Below are 17,571 nucleotides of genomic sequence, written 5' to 3'. Positions count from 1 at the left end.
AGCTGTTTAACTGAGTTAGTTAGTTGTTAAGAAGTTATTTTCAAGTAGTATAGTTTGTTATAATGTTATTATTATTTAAAACGGTTAGTGTTTGTTAAGTTTTTAAGTTTGTTGTAAGTTTGCTTTATAAAGAAACACTGCTGTACTCTGTTTTCTTATATTCAAAATGAATTCAATACTTTTTCCATATCTGAGTATTTTTCATCCACTACACTATCGCCTCCCCTAAACCTTCAACCCCCAATCCCATCCAGACCTTATCAAAAACCTTTCAAACTCTAGTATGTTCACAGCTTTTGTAGCACAGTTTCTCTAATCTCTAACTGCTTCATCTGTTCGTCTTCCTCTTTTTCAGTATCATCAATCTCTAATTATTGGCTTCAATCTTCTTCGATTTCCTCTCTTCAATCCTGGATTACTAGTGTATTTTCAGTGTATGTTCCTTATTAGGATAAAGAAGACGATCAATAACATAGTAACATCTCAGCCAATCGTTGCCTATACCCTGAAAGCCTGGACTTTATGATTTCATTGAAAGACAATTTTCCACCTAGGTTCTAGTGGGACGAAATTCAAACATTTAGTGATTATTGCTTTGAAATAAATTATTTTTTTTTCAAATTATCCCTAATAATTTTTTTTTTTTTCTTTTCTGCCCTTTGAAATTTTAATTATTTTGTAATTATTAAATATTGAAAAACAATTAAATTATTATTCTCTCCTCACCATTATTACCAGTAAATAGTCTATTGCCATGTAATTATTGTTGGTCAATGTCACTCATTGTCGATGACAGTTTCGTCATGCTGTTAGCGTATTGGTTTTTGTTAATGTCATTTATCGCTAACGATTGTTCGTCATGAATAACATGTCAAAGAGTAATGATTGACGATTTATTCGATCTGATTGAATCTTGACCATAAAAAATTGATACTATAATGTCATATACAAAATAAAAAAGCCCTGTGATTATCGAATTAACTGACTCCTTTATTAAACACTTATCAAACAGTTTACACTCTTAAAATCGAAATAATGAAATTGTCCTTAATTTTTTTTATAATCTAATCAAAATAATGCTTTTTCTGTTGATGTTTGCTGCTATCTTCAAAGAGAAAAACTCATCAAAGTTTGTCTTTGGGAGGTGGCCAAGTTGTATTCGGCTTGGGGCCTTTGTGGGCTGATGACCGAGTGGTTTAGAGATAGGCTTTTTGGGATTTTAAGTTGGTTCTGGGCCATCATCTTTGTCTGTCTTTTTTTTTTCCTTTGGGTTACTTGGGAGTTTGCAGGTGGGCTTAAGTGGTGGCCTTTCCTCCTTCTTGGGGCCGTGTGCTGGCGGTGGAGTTTAAGGCCTGGTTTTTATTTGGGCTTTGTTGTAGAGGATTGTATATCCTTCTTCTGTCCTCTTGACCTTTTTGTTGAGCTCTTTGGGCCTGTCCAAGTTGCTTGAATAGTCTGAACGGTAGTCCCCTCAGGTGAGTGTATTTTTTTATACAATTACCGGTTTATCCCCCCGCCCCCCCCCCCCCCCCCCCCCCCCCCCTCACCCCCCCCCCCCCCCCCCCCCCCCCCCCCAAAAAAAAAAGGTTTGTTTCCCCTTGTGAGTTTTCTAAAAATAATATATATATATAACAAACTTTCAATCATACCACCCAAACTGTGCACTTTCTTCCGTTTACTCTGCTTAAAGTGTAGTTTATTTATTTACTTATTTTTATTGCTGATTTATGTTAGTATTTTGTTGTAAATATTGAAGTCCTTTAGGTATACTTTATTTATTACTTATTTTTATTGATATTTATTGGTTATTTTGCTTTAAATGAGCTATTGTTTACTGCCGTGATTTTTTTTTAATTATTTTTAAGATATTTGTGAGGAAAATCTGAGCGAAATCGCAATGTTATTTTTATAGTTACTGGTTAACACACATGGACAAATAGAGTTAATAGATGTTTGATATTTTGTAGTTTAGAATTGATCTAGATGATTTCTTCTTATAATAATCATTGAAATTTACATTATTTCAGCCTTCCTATCGAATTAACGTGGGACTAGATCCTCCACCATTGTTACTTTGAATATCCTCTTGAACTTGATATCGAGAGGATAGATAGAAACTTTTGTAAATGTGATAGACACAACCCAAGATGGCGTTAAATGTCATGATAGAGCTATTACAAGTTCTATGTGGTTTGCTTAGGTTGTTCTCATAAACCCTAAAACCGAACCGAAAAATTGGTTTTTGTATTTCTTTCAATCAAATCTGACTAGTTTTTCGGATAACCGAAAAACCAATTCTTTTGGTTTTTGTGCTTATTTGAACACTCTTACAACCATTGATACACATATGCACGAATACTTATGTGTTTCCACCTATAGTGGAAGATGGTAGAGCAATATTGGATTGGATTTCTTTCCAGCAAAATTTAGGTCCTGGATTTTAACTTACCTCTCATGTGGGACTTGAATTCAAGAGAGGATACATTTTCTTCAGACTCTTCTACCCTTATGTTGGATATGCGATTGTTAATGGGAGAAGATGAGTCCATTGGTTCACATATCAACTTATCATGATGCTCTATCAAGAACACACAATTGAAATTACAGAATCTTGGTCCAAGTAATAGTGTTATGGGCTAAATTTGATTCTAGCAAATCCTAAATCCTTATAAAGCAAAAATAAAGCGAGCAAAGAACAATAAACAACCACACACCAACACAAGATTTAGTAGTTTATTATCCGTATGATAGCTACGTCTTAGTAACACTAGAAATTTCCTATGAGAGAAACATGAATAAATATTTTTTGGTTGTAAAGATCTCCTAGAGAATTCGAAGTCTATAGGACTTGATTCTGGTTCATTTTTTCAAGAAGCTATATGGAAATTTATGCATGTGCTTTGTATTATGATAAATTTGTTTATGTTGAGCTTATAGGAACCATCTTTGGCACAACATAACACGAAGACGATTATTGTGTTTCCACCTATATGGAAGATGGTAGGAGCATTTAGATGGTTTCTTTTAGCTAAACTTATGGTCCGTGGATTTTAAACTTACTTTTCATGTGCTCTGAATTCATCGGGAGGATTGCATTCTTTTGACTCGTCGATTCTTATGTTGGACATGCGATTGTTAATGGGAGAACATGAGTCCCCTTTGTTCACATAGCGACTTATCATGGCTATCATGAACCCAAATTAAAACAAACAAACAAAAAAATTAAAAAAAAAAAAAAAAAAAAAAAAAAAAAAAAAAAAAAAACTATACAATCTTGGTTCAAGGTGAGAGTGTTATGGGGTTTTCATTGGATGCTACAAATCCTAAATCTCTATGAAAGCAAAAATAAAGTGAACAAAAGGACAAATAACTACAACACAACTTGAAGAATTATCAACATAATCATTATAAGTTCTTGTTGCCCATGTTGAAGTCTCTTTTGAAGATTTGATTTTATCGTTATCATCTTCTTGTAATTTATGATTTTCTAATCAACTTGATGAGTTATTCTTGTACTTGCTTTTGTGATAGTCCTAAGATCCCATACCTTTGATATACTTCATTGGATAAGATCATGTAAAAGGTAGATCCTCTAAGTAATGTTTATGGTAAGTATCTCTTAGACTTCTAATTTCAGAATTATGTCTTTGACGATAAATTCCTAGTTTCAGCACCAGTTACATTCACTTCTCTACTCCAGGAATGCCATGCAAATGAGGTCTTAGACATCGAAGTCTATCTTAAGGTTTTATTTGTGGTTGTTAGATCTGAAGCAGCTTTCATTAGAAAGATATTTTGAGGACATTAAGAGGTTGTAACCTATCTGTAGGTTAATTTATTGTTCCTCTTCATTTCCCTTCATGCTCTTTAAACTAATGTCACAACATTGCTTCCTTATTTTCTCTCCTCCTAATGTTCCATAAGGATATAGGATACCAACTGATACATCAGAGGATGCATTTTTCGTAACATAATAATTTCATGTGGTTATTGAGGTTTTTTTTTCGTAACATTTTTTTCATGTTTATGTAATTGTGTGTTTATGAAACCGTTTTGTAATAATGTGCTATGTTGCAGTCCCTATTTAGGCTAAGAAGCCTCGGAATTTGGTTGTATTCGTGACATATTATAAGCACATTATCACACTACTTCTCTCTCTGTATTTATCTATATATTACTTACTTGTCTTCAAAGAGTTGGCTCAGGAGCTTATTGCAGTAGCTAAATGTGGACTCCTACCGGAAGTATAGGTTCCTAAGTCAGGTCCAACCAATTCAAAAATCCATTAGACCTAATCCATGGTGGGAATCCTGGATAAAAAAGTATCTGAAGAATATGTCAAGAAGCTTCTAAATCTCTAGATATTCCTTACCCAAATAGACAGCAAAATAAGATTAAGATTCATATTTATAATGTGATTAATCTTGGCCATCCAATCTATTGGATTTGTATGAATCTGGATTGTCAGATCTACTTGTAAAACTCCTATTAAAGCAGCTAGTGTTAGATTATTTTCATTCTAAGAATTATATTATTTTGAGAGCTTTAATGATATAGGAGATTTTTCTCTCCATCTCTTTCTTTCGATTTTTTATATTTTCTTGATTTCTTTGTGTGTTTTCAGCTTACGTAGAGCCATCATCATCGTTTGTGCTCTAAAGTCACATGATTGTTTAGGGTTGAAAGTTGGTATAACAACCAAGTTTAGATCTTAAGAAAGGAGACCACGTTGATGAAATAACATGATTGATGTAAGTTTGGTGCAAAAAGAGGCACACAAGCAAGGGATGAAACCCTGTGGCCACTCGAATCTCCCATGCATAAGGATCCATGGAGATCAAAATGGTCTAGATGGAGCTAACTTTGGCTAATTTCTTGAAAGCCAAGATCGCCTATAGCAATTGTGGAGGAAGTCGATGCAAATAGACAACGCATTGGAGGAGGCTACTAGTCCATAGAGATATAGTTGGAGTTTTGCAGTCCATACTGATGCCTGTTGATGTTGTGATGCTTTGCTGAAATATTTCAAGTGGTCAAGTCTGCAAGCTTGTGTCTGGAAATGCAAAGGTTACACAAACATGGTCTTAAACGTGCATGGAGTGCTTTTGTGTAATAACGTGTTTAGGGAATTAAAGGGTATTTAAGTAAGTGTATTAGAAGTACATTGTGTGGTGATTTTGAATTTTGAAAGTTGTAATGTCTGCTGTAGTTGGTGTAATTAGCAGAGAGTTGTTAAGTGCTATATACTGTCCATGATCATGAATATGTAAGCTTTCTGTAATTATCAGTTTTTTCCTTTTACGTTCTCTTGTTTTTTTCTCTTCATTCTCTTATATCATCTCCTGCTCAAACCAACAAATGTATCAGACCCAACGCAAAAGAAACCAGAAACTTAGTATTCTAAACCTTTCGTCTAACACAAACCCTCCATTCTTAGCAAAAAACTTAGCCTCTGCATCTGCCTTCTTTCTCTCTCTGTCATCAGACGCGAAAACAGAGCATGACAACTCAATCTGCATTGATGGCTCCACCGGTTTTCAATGGAGAACATTACCACATCTGGGCAGTAAGATGAAAGCCTTCCTTCGTGGACAGGACTGTGGCAGTATGTGAAGAAAACCACAGCCACACCACTTGGCAGAATCCCACGTTGAACCAGTTGAGGATGCATGAGAAGAAACAGCCAAGCTCCGAAGCCTTTCTCACATACATGCTGCTGTGACTGATCTGTTGTTTTACAAGAATCATGGCATACGAAAACCCAAAGAAGCATGATAAATTGAGAGAAGAGTACATGGGGAGCACTACAACAGGAATTGCAGATTCTTAATTAAAAGAGGGAATTTGGATGCAAAATGGCAGGAAACTGAAAAGTAACGGATTATTTAATAGACTAATGAATGTTTCAACAAAATCAGGCTTATGGGAGGGAGTTGGCTGACCGAGGGTTTGTGAAAGGTTTTGGTAAGTCTTCCAGAAAGATTTGAGGAGGCCAAAATTTCTTCCTGGAGGACTCTAAGGACATACTACATCACATTGACGAGCTTGTTCATCTCTCCACTCAACGCAAAACAAAGAAGACTCATGAGCAAGACATTAGTGAGGTGCATGGGTTGCAAGCTTCAAAGGCAAACCTGCACAGACACAAACAGAGTATTCTGAAATCAAAGGAAAGAGAAGAGTAGTAATCATGTGGAAAGGCTGGTGGTTGAAAGATTTCCAGCCTGTACTCATTGTAAAAAGAAAGGGCATCCGGAAGAAGATGTTTGGTTCAGGCCTGGTATACAGTGTAGAAGTTGCAAAACAATTTGGGCATATTGAAAGGGTGTGTAGACACAAGGAAACCACAAACGCAGCAGAGCAGCAGTTGGAGATCAGCAACAGTCAAAGGCTGAACAACTTTTTGTGGCCACTTGTTACACGGCACAAACCAGCATTGAGCTTGGTTATTGACAGCGGCTCGCACATCAATAGGCAGCTACACCGCTGCTTAAAACTTGTGAACCTGGATAGATCATATTGTTTCAAAGTAAAGATTGGAATGGTGAGCTCATGGAGGTCAAGGCATGGGGGATGTTACTGTCCAAACTTGGTCAGTTACAAATGTAATCTCTCATGTGTTGTATGTTCCTAGACTTAGCCAAATTTATTGAGTGTGGGCCAGATGTTAGAGAAGGTTACTCATTACATTTGAGAATCACATGCACTATACTTGATCCTAAAGAGTAGAATTGATGAGGTAAAAATGCTAAGGAAAGTTTTCCGTTGAGTGGAAAACTAGAATGAATCTGCCTTGCTAACTAGACATGAGGAGTCAGAAATGTGGCACAAACGACTTGAACTTATCATTATATGCTCTTAAAGAGTTGAAGAAGGGAACATGGTCCAGGACTTACCAGAGATTGAAGAAAGAGTACCCTCTGCAGTGTTTGTCAAATTGGCAAACTAAGTAGACCTCATTTCCTTCGTCAGTCCTGGAGAGCAACAACAAAACTTACTTCAGCTAATCCTTCAGATGTTTGTGGTCCTATGCGACAAGCAGCATGATGTGAAAGCAGTATTTTATACTACTTTATAGATGATTATACACGGATGACATGGGTTGTATTTTTTGAAGCTGAAAAGTGAGTTCCTGCATGTTTAGAAAGTATAAACTGATGGTGGAAAATGAGCTGACACAAGAATCAAAGTGTTTAAGAAGTGACAATGGAACTGATTTACTTCAAAAAAATTCAGTTCTATTTGCCTTGAAGCAGGGATTAGGCATCAATTCCTACCATACACCACCCCACAGCAAATGGGGTTAGTGAGAGAAGAAATGGGACCATCATGAGATGGCTAGGTGCATGTTGGCAAAAAAACAACTTCCTATGTTTTTTGGGCTGAAGCTGTAAACACTGATTCATCTACTGAATAGCTGCCAATAAAGTCAGTTAAGGACAAACTCCAGTTGAAGCGTGGACTGAAACTAACCTGCATGGGGTATTTAAAAGTGTTTCGAAGTGTAGTTATCATGGTTCCGAGGAGTGAAGAAACTAAACTTATGATAAAGCTGAAGTTGGTATTCCATCGGCTACAACAGTAAATCAAAAGGTTATAGAGTGTACATTCCTGAACAAAGAAATTGTGATAACAAGGGATGTGAGGATTGATGAAATGCAATGTGGAATTGGGAGAGTAAACAGATTGAGGTTGACAGGTACATGCAGCAGCCGATTGAAATGTGTTTGATGAAGGTGAATTGAAGCAGATCAGGAATCATCAGTTCGGGGAACCGGACCTTGGCTGATGTTTTATGCAAGGTGCAATTGTGCTGCCTTGGAGCCAAGAACATATCCTGAAGCTGCTGGATCAGATGCTTTGAAAATGCTATGCAGAAGGATCTCTATGATTGAGAAGAACATAACATGGAGACTAGTTTGAAAGACCTGAAACAGAGAAATTCAGGTAAAGTGGATTTACAAACTAAAGTTAATCCTGATGGCACAATCCAACACAAAGCAAGACTTGTAGCAAAAGAGTTGCGCAACAACAGAGGTGGATTACACTGACACATTTGCTCCGGTAGCTAGACATGATACTATAAGGTTGATTCTTGCCATGGCAGCCCAATTTGGTTGGAAAATTTTCCAACTTGATGTCAAATCTGCCTTCCTAATGGCTGCCTGGAGGAAGGATATTTTTGGATCACCTGAAGGCTACCAAGTGAAGGTGAAGAAGGGAAGGTGTACCTGCTAGAGAAGCTTTGTATGGCCTAAACCAGGCACCTAGGGCCTGGTATAGCCGCATAAATGCATCTTAACAAGCCTAGGTTATGTACAGTCCAACAACATACCCTTTATGTAAAGAAGCTGAAGGTGATCTAATGGTGGTGTCTTTGTACGTGGATGACCTTCTGATGACAGGGAGCAATTCAGACCAGTTGAAGATGTTTAAACAATCCATGCAATCTGAATTTGAGATGACAGATTTGGGGAGATGTCATATTTTCTGTGTATGCAAATTTTTCAGTCCAAAGTGGAATTTTGTTGCATCAAGAAAAGTATGCAAATGAAATTCTCACAAAGTTTGGAATGGGAATTGTAAACCTGCAGATACACCCTTGGTTTCTAACCTGAACTGAGTAAATGATGGTGAAAAGGAATGTGAGAGTGTGTTTAGAGGCCTGGTAGGCTGTTTGTTGTACTTGACAGCCACACGTCCAAACCTGATGTTTGCAGCGAGTTATCTCTCTAGATTCATGAACTGTCCAAGTGAATCACTCAAGAGCAGCAAAAGGGTGTTAAGGTATGTGAAAGGAACTTCATCTGAATTTGGTTAGAAAGCGGAAAATTGGTTTTTGCAGGGGTACAACAACAGTGACTGGGGAGTTTCCGTAGATGACATGAAAGTACCTCTGGGTATGTGTTTTTACATATAAAGGAGCCATTGGTTGGTTGTCAAAAACAAGACTCAGTGGCTCAGTCCACTGCGAGGCAGAATACATTTATTGCCGCAGCAGCAGTGAACCAAGCTGCATGTTCAGAAAAATTCTGGCTGATTTGAAGCAAGATCAAGATAAGCCAACCTCTATATGGTGTGATATCAATCAGCATGGCATGGCAAAGAATCCAGTTCTCCACGGCAGGACCAAACATATAAAGATTAAATTTCATGCAGTTAGGGAGGCTGAAAATGAGGGGAAGTGACCTTGCTGCATTGCCGTGTGGCCAGATTGCAGACATTATGACTAAGAGTCGCCTAAAGCCAAGTTTGAGGAACTAAGACTCAAACTTGTGTTTCCAGCATGTGCACAAGGGGGAGTGTTGATGTTGTGATGCTTTGCTGAAATATTTCAAGTGGTCAAGTCTGCAAGCTTGTGTCTGGAAGATGCCAGAAGGTTACATGCAGCATGGTCTTAACGTGCATGGGAGTGCTTTTTTTGTGTAATAACTGTTTAGGAATAAGGGTTTTAAGTAAAGGTGTATTAAGTCACTGTGTGGTGATTTTTGAATTTTGAAGTTGTAATGTCTGCTGTAGTTGGTGTAATTAGCAGAGAGTTGTTAAGTGCTATACTGTTCCATGATCAATGAATAGGTAGCTTTCTGTATATAGACTTTTTTTTCTTTAACGGTGCTCTGTTTTTTTCTTCCTTTTTTTCCTTCTTTCCCTCGTTCATAGTTCTCCTCTTCTAATAATATAATCATCTCTCACGCTTCCAACAACCAATGCATTAGGAAAGGCTCATAAAACAGAGTCGGGAGAACGTAGATTTCAACAAAGCTTTCGAGGGGAAATTATTTGAAACATTTGCCAAGCATCAAGAGCAAGTAGATGACATGAAATGGGGCTTGGAAGAAATTTGACTAGGTTAGGCAATTTGTAGAAAGGCAATGACTAATAGCTCAATCGTGATTAGACCACTATGTCCAGCTCCAAAAGTGAAGACGCCAAAATCTAAGAAGTTTAGTGGTAAATGAGATGCCAAGGAGCTAGACAACTGTATATGGAACATGGATAGATACTTTGACACAATAAGTTGTTCGATGAAAAGGAAAAAGTAAATCTAGCTACTTTTTATCCTTTTGACCTTAGAAAGAGCTAGTGGTTTTGAAAGTTTGTAGAAATCCAAACAGAAACTTGCATCATGGATACTTTGAAGGATCTCACAAGAGAATTGAAGCGACAATTCTATTCATAGAACATATCTCATGATGCTAGGAAGGATGAATGAATTGAAGAATGCATGCTCTATTAGAGAGTATTGGAAGACTTTTCTATGCTGATGCTGCATATTAATGACATGAGTTAGTTGTTCTTCTCTTTAAATTCATGGACAGGTTGTGACCGTGGGCTTCCAAAGAGTTGAGAAGGCGAGGAGTGAAAGATGTGGTTGTTGAGATTGTGGAGCCAAATTCAATCCAAATTAGTGTTATAATAGACCATGGGTTTTCCTAATATGTTTTTATGTAGAATTGTTTTTCCTTTACGAATACAATTAGGAATAAGATTATGATTGTATTAGGAATTAATTAAATTCCTATTAGGATATGAGATTTGAGTCTTATTAGGAATAATATCCTATATATTACTTATAAAAAGGGTTTAAGTCCTAGAGTTAGTTATATACAACAAGAGAATAGAAGACAAAGCCACAATTAGAGAGTGAGAGCCGCGAAAGAGGGTTTAATGAGTGAGCCAATTTGTGAGGCTTGTGAGAGACTCTTATATTTTTTCCTTCTTCTTTATAGTGAAATTCCGCAGCGGCAAAATGGACGTAGTTTCATACAAAGAGTGAACCACTATAAATCTTATGTTTGTTTGTGGTTATTTATTTGTCCTTTGTTCGCTTTATTTTTGCTTTCATAGGGATTTAGGATTTGCTAGCATCAAATTAAATCCCCACAACAACTATTAACGCACTTACCACTGTAGAAACATTAGAGGATTTTTAATAGGGTAAGTACTTGAAGACTAATAACTCCAAGTTTGAGCAAGAAGATAGTGAGGGAGGGGGTTCTCTGCATCATCGTCCAAAGAAGGATCGAATGATGGAGAGAGAAGCAAGTGGAAACCAAGCCATAGGTGTTTTCATTGCAATAGGGATAATTGATTTAGTGATTGTCCACAAAAGAAAGCATTAAACGACATGCTTGCGGAACATGAGACTCTAGAGCATGCATAAATGGGTAGCCTACAACTTCTCAAATCCCTACGAGTTCTACACCTCTCAAGCTGACAGACAACTCTTTGATGCACTTAGGTGCATAGGTGGATGGTAAGAGAGCTAAAGTTATGGTTGACACAGGAGCAACTCATAACTTCATTAAAATTGGGGAGGCCAAGCGGTGTTTCAAGCTTGAAAAGGGGCAAGGAAGGCTAAAGATAGTGCACTCGATAACCATACCTGTTGACAGCATAGCTCATGGAGTAGAGCTACATTTGGTCCACTAGAAGAGAGTACTAAATCTCTCAGCAATACCGATGGATGAGTGCGACATCATGTTGAGCATGGAATTCATGGGGCAATACAATGTGGCAGTAATGCCTCGCAGCAATTTGGTTTGCATAATAGATGTAGGTCCATTCATCATTTCTATAGTATTTGAATGAAAGTCTAATGTAATTCATCTATGTTTGAAGCAACTAGTGGGGGATGAAAATGTGGGAGCAAGGTTGAGCTACACTAGGAAGAAGAAGCCATTGGGTGATATCGCGAAGTCTATATGGGGGCAAGACCATGCAAATGGGAATTGGCAAAAAAGAGAAAAGGGGAGACGACATAGGCCTATGTCTACAAGCATTCAAAATTCGAGACAACTTCGTGAGTGTGATGGGGGAATCACACAATTAGGTGGGTGTCACACAATGGAGCTAAATACTAGAGACTTAACTCGAGAGTGAGATAATGACTATTGCATAGAATTCGTTTCAGTTCATTTGTAGTTGTAAATTTTTAAGTCACATATGAACACTAGTTGTGTCATAAACTTTCTAACCAATTTGAATTGGATTTAGCCTGTAATCATTCAAGTTGGTCATCTCTGAAACAGCTACGAGGATCAACATTTTGTATTTGTACATCTATACTTAAAACTATATTTAAGTTTTAGGTGTTTATATAAATGGTAGGAGGGTAATTCTGTAAAAAAATATTAACTCATAATAATGTGTATTCTAATGACTTATTAACGGTTCAGTAATAACATGAGGAGTTTTGTTGGTTTGAAAATCTCAAGGGTATTTTAGTTAGTACTTCAAACCTCAGAGGGCTCATGAAACTCCATTATTTATGTCATTAGTATTCATTATACACTAACTTAAAAGATAGAATTAATGACAAAAATCCCCCCTTGCTATGATTAAATGACAAATATTTCAATTAGTTTTCTAAAATGATTGAAAAAAGCCTTTATCATTAAGTTTTAATTGTTAAAATAAACCATAAAAAGGAAATTACATAGGTATTTTCTTGTGTTTTCTTTTTGCTGTCTCATTTACATTGTCAATAAAGTTCTTATACTCAGCCTGCCATCTTTGACTAATCCGCCTTACTTTTGTGAAATCGGCAAATTTTGTATTGATCCATAACCAAAGAAATTAAAGTAAAGTCGATGATCTATCAAAAACACTCAATCAGAAGTAAAGTTATATATAGAGGTTTAGGGTAATTTTCATCTTCATACAGAAATATTAGGTATGATGATTCCTTAACATTTCTTCTTGTTAGAATTTGAGTTGGGCCTAACTCCTCACCAAAATGTCTTATTAAGTGGGAGAATTGTCCACTCTTATAAACCCATTGGCTTAAGTGTGCCTAGTCGATATGGGATCTCCAACACTCCCCTTCACGGTCAAGCTCATATGGTCCACTTGCCTATGAATGGAGGTAGTTTGGTAGCCCACCGCTGGTCAATCACTCAACTCAAATGGGATTGGCTCTGATACCATGTTAGAATTTGAGTTGGACCTAACTTCTCCCCCAAAAGACCTTATTGAGTGGGAGGATTGTCCACTCTTAGTTCTAATATAGCTAGGAATCAATCCAAGTGATGATTTTAAGAAAAAAGATTGATTGAATTTACGGAAACCATGTTTAAATTTAAGCAAATTACAGGATTCATCTGGAAAATTTTCACGCAAAGTTGTCAAATCCGGATCTGAAACCAAATCTTATAAACTAAATCCGTGACTCATTTTCAGCAGCGATTTGAGATGTAACAAATTCCTCACCTTATAGACCTCGCTTCTTCATGAGGTCGTCACATCGGCCCTATTGGACACGGGGGCCCTTTGATATCAATTGTCAACTCTTGGGTCCCAAACAAGCCCTTACAAACTGATTACCAAATCCGAGGCTCAGTCTCCAGTTATGTAACGCAAGTGTTTCATTCTAAGCAGTTTCCATGTTCACAACTTAACATGAATATACTGCTTAGCGGCTATCATCAAGTATTGACTTGCTTATGGCATGTCATTGATTCAAAGATAATGGAGGGTGAGAACAGGATGAAATCAAACCAACAGTTCATCAACTTATATACAAACAAGATCATGATATACACATGGAATTCAAACTAAAACCAGTCATTTGCTAGCTTAAATTGTTTAAATTGTTTTTGTACTAACAATTTGTTCAGAAACTGGCCAACCTGATGAGCAATTACACTGTTCAATCAAAGTCTATTTAACCTTTAAAGTAACAAAGCCTGGTTCCCCTGTTAACTCCTCCTCTTTCTCTTTCTCTTTCTCTTCTGCTTCTTTCACAGCTTTCAATTTTGCTTCTTCTTTTGCCACTTCCAGGGCCTGGATTAAGCTTCTCAGGCTAAACTCCACATCAGGTGGAAATTTTTTTGGCATCAAATGCTCTGCAACATCAGCTGGTGTCAATTTTGTTTCTCGCAGCAATTCACTAACTGTTGCGAACAAATCATGTGAATCAATACTGAGGTAGTTCTTGGCAAGAACTTTGAATGCTTCAAAGCTACAATATGACAATTCTATATGCTTGTCCATTCTGCCTTTCCGAATTAGAGCTGGATCGAGCTTCTCTATATGATTTGTTGTGAACACTATTAATCTTTCACCCCCACAAGCTGACCAAATTCCATCAATAAAATTCAATAATCCTGAAAGAGTAACCTGGCTGCTTCTTGTCTCTCTTTCTTCTTTCTCAAGTTTCTGTCTCGGATCCTTCTCTGTGCTATGTCCCTCTTCTTCTTTATCCTTTTTCTTCCTCCTTTGGCCTGTAAGATCAAGTGAACAATCGATGTCTTCGATGACAATAACCGACTTGCTAGATGTTTCAATCAGTAGCTTCCTCAGTTCAGTATTGTCTTTGACAGCAGTGAGCTCAAGATCATACAAATCGTAGCCTAAAAGATTGGCCATGGCAGCAATCATAGTAGACTTACCAGTCCCCGGAGGTCCATACAAAAGATACCCTCTTTTCCAGGCTCTCCCAATTCTTGCATAGAAGTCTTCAGCCTTGCTGAACGTGATCAAGTCTTCAATAATCTCTTGCTTCTTCTCGGCTTCCATGGCAAGTGTCCGGAATGTTGCGGGGTGCTCAAATGTGACATGGCTCCACCTAGAACCATTGTTTGTGTAAAGCTTTCGCATCCGGTTTCTTACCTTGATCGCGTTGCCTTCTTTCAGGACATTAACAAGATAAGGCCCCAAGATGAGCTCCCTGTATCGCTTATGAAAAGTGAGCTTGTAGAATCTCTTTTCATCCGTCACAGGATAGAGAGAAAATACCTGAGACTTTGTTACGTTTTTCCCTGAATTCCACCACAATTTGACTCCCTGGAACTCATCAGAAACCTCTTCATAATCATCCATACTCAGCACAAGTGACTGATTACTGTTCTTGACAATATCAGCTTTGAGTCTCTTAGCTTGAGTAGAAGACTTGGAGCTCAGATAATTCTCAATCGCTGAGTAAGCTTCACTGCGCATGAAACGCTCACCTGTAAACTCATGAAATGTGATTTGAATATAAGGGTAGATGAAAGTGACCAATCTTTTTGAGTATTTCTCAACGGAACTTCTAAGTTCATAAGGAAAATATTGCTGAAATATTGCCCAGACAAACATTAAACAAGCCAAAACAGAACCCAGATGAGCGAACAAGTCTTTAGTGACATACATTTTTGAACTTCTGGGAAATTACAAGGAATTGTAAGGGTTATGTTGTGTTGAGTAAAGGGTTATTAATCTTGAGTGGCTTAAATAAGAACACTTGGGGTATCTTCTGCGTGAACACATTGCAGAATCTAATCTGAAATTGACTAGAGGTTGTCTGCTAGTCCTGTATCGGCTACAAATGGAAGGTGTCGTAACCGCGTTTATCCTAACAATCTTCTGAGCTAAGCAAAGTATTTTGAAAATTTTCACTTGTAGTTAATTTATGATTAAATATTCTGCAAAATCTATTAAAATTGGATTGTGGTATAATGGGGACCTGTACCATGAGATCATAGCACTGATGTCAAGGTGGTTCCTTTTAGATAAATTAGAAATAAAGTATTTGTTAACTTTGCAGGTTGAATTCTCAGTAGCATTCAAGATCAATTCTCCTCTCCTTTACCTTCCTTATTGTCGTTGACAAAACCATTCTCTTTCATAGACTTAGCTATAATATTGTAAAATATTTGAGATTCAATGAAGTAAAAGCAAATAGTGGCTCACAGGTTACAAGTCTCCACCAGTTCGAAAACCATTGTTGTTAAAATTTCTTCTTCCTATTTCTCTTGACCCCTTTTTACCTCATATTATCCCTAACCTCGTTAATTTTCCTCTAGTCATCAAGTGCAAGCCTTCCGAAAAGAGCATCTGTTGTAGCTTCAGATCTGTGCAAGGCGTCGTCCTTGTTTGACGGATCTTCCAGTTGTGTCTACAAAACAGAAAATTGAATTAAAAATAACAGCTGTGTTTAGAAATGGGACATTTAAATACAAAACAATTAAGACAAAAGAAAACAGCAAGAAGGTATGACAGTAAACCTGTAAGAATGACTTAAACAAAGGCACAATGATTGAACAATAATCAAAAGTAGATAACTTCTCAAGTATTTGTTCATATTTCTGTAACCCATCCCAACACCGCAAATTGCATCAAGAAAAGCCATCTGCAGGGATCAACATAGTGAGAAACAAATATGCATAAACAAGAATCAAAACAGTTGATAAGATTGTGTTGGCTAACTTGGATAGGAAAACTCACATCTCTAAGATGGTTCTTCTTCATCCTCCATATACCTAGTTTGATCCAATTGTCAGATTTTTGATAACCAGGAGGTCTCCTTATTTCTTCTTCTGCAAGCTCTTTAAAACATACAGATCGATAAAAAACAAGAGCTCGTAATGCTTCAGTCAAAACATCATATACAGAATCTGCCACAATTTTACTAGCAGTATCATTACAATCTACCAAGTGGATAACAGGGTCCCATAATGGTTCATGTAATGCTGTTCTACATGCTCGGGACATTGGTCCCTATTCTTAGTTTCCTGAAGACATATGTTGTCAAGAGTTTGAATTGCTTCCATCTTGCTTGAAAGCTCAGTTATTCTATAATTCGAGGTTGAAAAGTAGGCACATTCTTCACAAATTTCCCCAATAAGTTGTTCTGCTTTTCCTCTTTGAGACTTTCTTACACTTGTCCACAACTCTAAACATTTTCCAATCATAGGCACATCATATTTGTACACATCAATGCTGGAAGATTGATTGGTAATATTAAGCTGTTGCTCATCTAAAAGAAGACACGAGAAGTCATCACTAAAAGTTATCCTCTCTTTGATGCCAAGAGCACTACTGCTAAGCTCAACATCAACGAAGCCATCTACATCAGAATGTTCACTTGCTCCAAAAGTACGAGCCAGCAGTTTCAAGAATTCATGAAGTTCTTCTAGCTTAGAAGCTCCCAAAAAGCATATAATCTTAGGGGATTCCAGGCCATGACACCTAATCTGGGACGGCGAAATTATACCCTCAAACTGATGAATGGTATATTGTATCGCCAAATGAACAAGTCTAGCTGCAAAAGTCTTGTTGCTTTTGATCAGCGAGAGAAATATGCCACGGACTCTCTCAAGAGTCACTGCACGCTCAGCATCATCACATAACAGCCACTGCTCAGCATGCTCAGCATTATCGAGATGACTGACAATGATATTTACAGCAACGTCAGTACCCATAGGCTTCCACATACCATTCATAATCATCTCATTCCACTCTGCCCCAATTTCTGTTGCAAATATGGCTGGAAATTATTCAAATGCATCTTCCTAAAATGGTCCCGGTACCCTTGGCAATCGCTAAACTTCTCACTGCAAACACAACACTCTATGAACTTCCAAGTTTTATGTTGTTTAGCAAAACCTACATGTTGAAGAATAAAGACGAAGATGGTTAGCTGAGTCAGTTAGCTTTTATAACTGAGTTAGTTAGTTGTTAAGAAGTTAGTTTCAAGTAGTTATTAGTTTGTTATAATGTTAGTTAATTAGTTAAAACGGTTAGTGTTTGTTAAGTTGTTAAGTTTGTTGTAAGTTTGAGAATTTTCTTTAACAGCTTTGTTAACAAACA

General features: G+C 37.2%; 2 protein-coding genes across 2 annotated transcripts; both read right to left on the bottom strand.

Moving 5' to 3' along the window:
* Positions 1-13,613: 13,613 nt before the first annotated feature.
* Positions 13,614-15,165, bottom strand: LOC116112845 (AAA-ATPase ASD, mitochondrial-like). The gene has a single exon (XM_031398970.1). The coding sequence runs from the start codon at positions 15,130-15,132 to the stop codon at positions 13,663-13,665; it is 1,470 nt and encodes a 489-aa protein (XP_031254830.1). The 5' UTR covers positions 15,133-15,165; the 3' UTR covers positions 13,614-13,662.
* A 1,111-nt stretch (positions 15,166-16,276) lies between these two features.
* On the bottom strand, positions 16,277-17,183 carry LOC116112794. The gene is made up of 2 exons (XM_031398923.1): positions 16,355-17,183; positions 16,277-16,312 (listed from the first exon to the last, which is right to left on the bottom strand). The coding sequence occupies exon 1, from the start codon at positions 17,181-17,183 to the stop codon at positions 16,410-16,412; it is 774 nt and encodes a 257-aa protein (XP_031254783.1). The 3' UTR covers positions 16,277-16,312; positions 16,355-16,409.
* Between the last annotated feature and the right edge of the window lie 388 nt (positions 17,184-17,571).

Source organism: Pistacia vera, unplaced genomic scaffold (assembly GCF_008641045.1).
Source record: "Pistacia vera cultivar Batoury unplaced genomic scaffold, PisVer_v2 Contig67, whole genome shotgun sequence".
Lineage (NCBI taxonomy): Eukaryota > Viridiplantae > Streptophyta > Magnoliopsida > Sapindales > Anacardiaceae > Pistacia > Pistacia vera.
This window is presented reverse-complemented; position numbering and strand designations above follow the sequence as displayed.

What these genes read in the sequence shown, in the direction of transcription:
- LOC116112845 (XM_031398970.1), bottom strand. Translation starts at nt 15,132, where the DNA reads ATGTATGTCACTAAAGACTTGTTCGCTCATCTGGGTTCTGTTTTGGCT.
- LOC116112794 (XM_031398923.1), bottom strand. Translation starts at nt 17,183, where the DNA reads ATGGGTACTGACGTTGCTGTAAATATCATTGTCAGTCATCTCGATAAT.